This window comes from Monopterus albus, unplaced genomic scaffold (assembly GCF_001952655.1).
Source record: "Monopterus albus unplaced genomic scaffold, M_albus_1.0 scaffold28.1, whole genome shotgun sequence".
In the NCBI taxonomy this organism is placed as follows: Eukaryota; Metazoa; Chordata; class Actinopteri; order Synbranchiformes; family Synbranchidae; genus Monopterus; species Monopterus albus.
The window spans coordinates 4,005,348-4,009,520 of NW_018127908.1; the positions used below are offsets into that span (position 1 = coordinate 4,005,348).

The 4,173-nt window shown below is 42.4% G+C and overlaps 1 protein-coding gene across 3 annotated transcripts in view; it reads left to right on the plus strand.

The window, feature by feature from the left end:
• agap3 (ArfGAP with GTPase domain, ankyrin repeat and PH domain 3) overlaps positions 1 to 4,173 on the plus strand; it is a 112,148-nt gene that overhangs the window by 40,763 nt on the left and 67,212 nt on the right. Inside the window, exon 1 of one of the 3 annotated variants that reach the window (XM_020595921.1) lies at positions 3,106 to 4,146. The exons of the other annotated variants lie outside the window; for them this stretch is intronic. Within the exon in view, the coding sequence (XP_020451577.1) occupies positions 3,625 to 4,146 (522 nt within the window). The 5' untranslated portion in view covers positions 3,106 to 3,624. Of the gene's footprint in view, positions 1 to 3,105; positions 4,147 to 4,173 lie in introns of those variants that run through there. 3 annotated transcript variants of the gene reach the window in all.

Here is a 4,173-nt window from a genome sequence, read left to right on the forward strand (position 1 = left end):
CCTCACAGTGACTCATGTTAGAATACTGATGAGGGGTTACTAAGCCTTACTCGTATGGCTCGGATGCATCATGCAACCTGCTAGACAACACCAGCATTTGTCTTCTGTCCTTACATAAACACACCCATGCTGCTTGTCTGTCATGTCTGCTGTTCAGACATCTATCCAGTGGGCCCTGTTAATAGGCATTCGAAAGGTATCACAGCCTCTGAAATTGCTTAAGCCCTGAAGGTAATTGATGGTGCTGTGAAAACCATTCCCAGTTCAGCCACTCGCTATCAACGGGCATAGGGTAGGTGACTGCTGCATGGAGATATCCCAGCAATGTTGTTTCATTTAGCCCAAACTTTGACAGAAATCTTCTTTAAAGAGTATTTGCTTTTCAAAATCATTTAAAATGCAAACCTCAGATCAGTATACATGCCCTTAGTGGTGTGACTGCCTCCCTCAGGAAGTGAGGAGCATATTGCGTCAAGTGATTACAACTGCAAATACTCTTAATTAATTAAATTAAATTAAAATTAAAGTTAAAATGATGAGACTAAAACAAAGACAATCTAATTAAGGCAAACCACATTACTATTAGACCTATGTAGAGTTAAATTTGGATGCTATTTCCCATTGGAAAACAAAAACAAAAACGCCACTTGTATTTTAATTCACTTTAGATATGAATGTGTATGTCCAGTGCATTTACAGTGCTATGTTGTGTTTCTACAGTTCTTTAATGCAGTATCTTTTTGTGTATAGCATTAACTGATATGGTGAGTGATTTGTTATAAATCCTTGTGCTGGTGAGCACTTTAAATGTAGCCACGTTGGCAAAACAACAACATTACAGTCATGTATGTCCCAGTGACGCACACAGATGACCTGCACACACAATATGACATCTGTTCACAATCAGGCAGGTGTGTACACATGCGCGGATACAGAGACTGAGGGTAGTTCAGGAGCGTCAAAACATTCTAATCCAGTTTTTCTTAGGGGCACACAAGAGAAGCTCTGTTACCTGGTCAGCACTTGGAAATCCTTGGACTTATTATAACACGTTTCCTCTGGACCGAACGGCAACATAGACCACAGGATAGTGGATTAACTTTAATCCTATCAGTGTTTCTTATGTGGGACCTTACTAGGCAGCACCTGCAATACAACTTACACATCTGGGCCACTTCATGACCAGGCTGGTCAGGCTTCTGCTGGTAACCACATTACCGGGTCTCCATCATGGCCACAGCATGATGCAACTGACAGAAAAGAGATTTTTCTGTAACCCCGCTGGACAAAAGTGGCAAAGGACTAACGTGCTGGACCTGTGAATTTAGCTCAGAGTTTTTCATAGTATTGCATGAAATAAGCACAAGTAGTCCTAGGAGGAGAGGAAAATGAAAAGATGATCAACTATTTGGACTGATGTGATATTTCCGACACCTGGATGTGTTCTTTTTGAAAGGTTACACTGTGAGTCATGAAGATGCCCCTCTGAGGCTATAGATGGCTGGATTATGCCGCTGCGCTTCAGGAGTCGTAGACAAAATCAACACCACCGGATTCAATTGAGCGAAGACAACTCTTTGCTTGATGATGAGCCCCATATCATTGCAAATCCCTGCTTCCTAGACACAGGTAAAGGCCAATGCAGTGAGCTTTGACAGCTTAACATGGGACATAACTTAAATGTTAAGGCATCTTGACATTTTACTGGTAATATTCAAATTTCTCTCTCATAATCAAGATTTTCCTGATTGCGCATGCGTATGTTTTGCCACAGTACGTGCTGAAAAGTAAAGCAGCAGGTTTCCTGGAACAGTGCCTTCATTCTTACAATGTTTTCATTCTCACACCACTCTGCTGATAACAGCACAAAAGGAAAGATGTACCAAGAAACACCTCCAGAATTTAGTTTTTCAGCCAACAACCCCCCCCTCCCTTAAAAAAGCAATAATGCTAAATTCTAGTCATGCACTTGTTTTGGGATTTGTATGTTGTATGTAACATAGGAAATGTAATGAGGAGTCACAGTGTAATACCCAGATATAGAGAGGGCTGTTGTCATATAACCATTGTTCAGTCAAATTGTACCATTGTTAATGTTAACTAACAATGGAACATAAGGAAGAAACACCCCCATTTTTGTTTCTTACCAACATTCCTTCCATTTGGCCACAAAGGGGCAGTGTTCCAGCCCCTAACCACAATGTAACTAGAGTGTTTCAGAGCTGAGCAGGTAAAATCTGGCTTGGTTCAGATGGTTGCTGTTTTATAGCACATTTGTTCTTTTAAGTCTTAACATTTAATCTTATTATAGCTCACATCAGGATCTTTCCCAGGGGCTCAATGTGCCGAATTTCTCAATGACGTGAGATGGCAAACATCCTTGGCAGTAAATGTGTAATTATGTTGAGATGCAGAGAATGCTGTTTTACATAATGTCCAATATACCATTTTCTGCCAGAGTAAGCTCCAGTGCTTTCAAAAGAATACAATTTCCTCCCCATAAATAGCTGTCAGCAATCTTGGAATTCAGCTTAAACTCTCCCACAGTGTGTAGGCTATGTAGTGGGCTGTGTAGCCACTGAAGGTCTGGTATGTAGTTATGTGGATACTCCATGTTACTAACACAGGTTATGTTGGCATTCATGTTTTCCTGTAGCAAGAGCCAGGCATTTTTATTTTGAACATTTTTGCAATCAAAGATCAGACCGAAGCCTGTACGCCCTAAGCAACAAACTGTGCTAGATGGTTCAATTTAATACAATTTGGTCATCAGTAAAATGTGGGTTAGTGAACAAAGTACTTTTAGTGATTGTGATTGCCAGACTTATTCTCTTATTCCATTAAATGTAAGAAAATACTCCCCCTTTGTGACTTGCCTTTCAGCAGAAGAACACCAAGTATCCATTTATGGCTGTTGTGGATTGTAGTCCTTGTGGATTACAGCAGTGTGTAATCAACTCAGTCGTATGCGCACGTGTTCACTTTTGACCGCTTTAGTCTCTCTGGAGAAATCAGGAGGGTGTGTTTAATACCCATGGGATCCAGTCCTTGTTTTCCATGTGTCCCGGGGGTTGGAAGGCAGCTGAAAGTTCAAACTGAGACACACTCCCTCAGGCTCTACATGGAAAGAGCTCAGAGATTAAGGGGTTTGTCAGCACCACCAACAACAAGGATTGTTCACAATTCGTAACTTGCCAAAGAAGAAAGATGATTAAGTTTTTGTTTTTTTTTTGGCAGCTTTTTCAGCTACTACAAATATGACTTAGTTGAAAAACAAACGGTGGATAACCTGCTTTTCTTGTGTTCATCTACTTGTACAGGACAGGTAAAACAAAGTGTGGCTAGACAGCAGCTACTATCTAAATGCCTGTGTGAGTCTGCTGAATAAAGGAGCCAGAGGATACAGGTGACAGCGAGGTTTTGCTCTAACTTGTTTGAAGCTGTTTTTTTTTCTCCCCCATGTCAAGGGTGAAGGACTATGCCTGGCTTAGGAATTTAGTCTGAGGGACTTTTTTAAGTTGAACTCAACAACTCCTGGGCAGAATATGAACTGTCGCCTGTGCTGTGTGCCTTTATTGTTGTGTGAATGAAGATGTATGTGTGAATTAGTTTGAGTGAAGTGTCATGCTATTCCTTAGCAGTGGGACAGTGGAAGCGACCCAAAGGAGTACAGCTATTGGCCAACAGCAGCAGGGGGAAACAGTTTACCACATCTCTGTAATCCTGAAAGAAACAAAAGGAGATGCCCTGGTGCCAATGGAGAACTGCCTCAGGCTGGGCAGGGCACAACAGGAGTTTGACAGGTGGCCCTCCCTGAGTCTTTCAGGTAGAGCCGAGAGGCAAGGAGAGGAGGTAGTTGTGGAGGAGAATGAGGAGGAGTTGGCGGCGGTGAAGGGAAAAATGAAGACCAACAGGTTTTTAAAACTATCCTCCAAGAACTCAGGAAACTCCTCACAGCAAGACAGAGACGTAGCAGAGTTTACTGCTCAGACAGAAACCCAGGAACAACACATTCGTAGCTCAACCTCGTGCTCTGTCACCCTCCATTCTAAAGGGCTTGGATTTGGGGAACATGGTACCATTCCAGGACATGGATCTCTACTTTGTGCCGAGTTGCGAATGCCACATGGGGATGGAGCCCTGGTCCGCAGGAAGACGGGGAGCAGGCAGGGG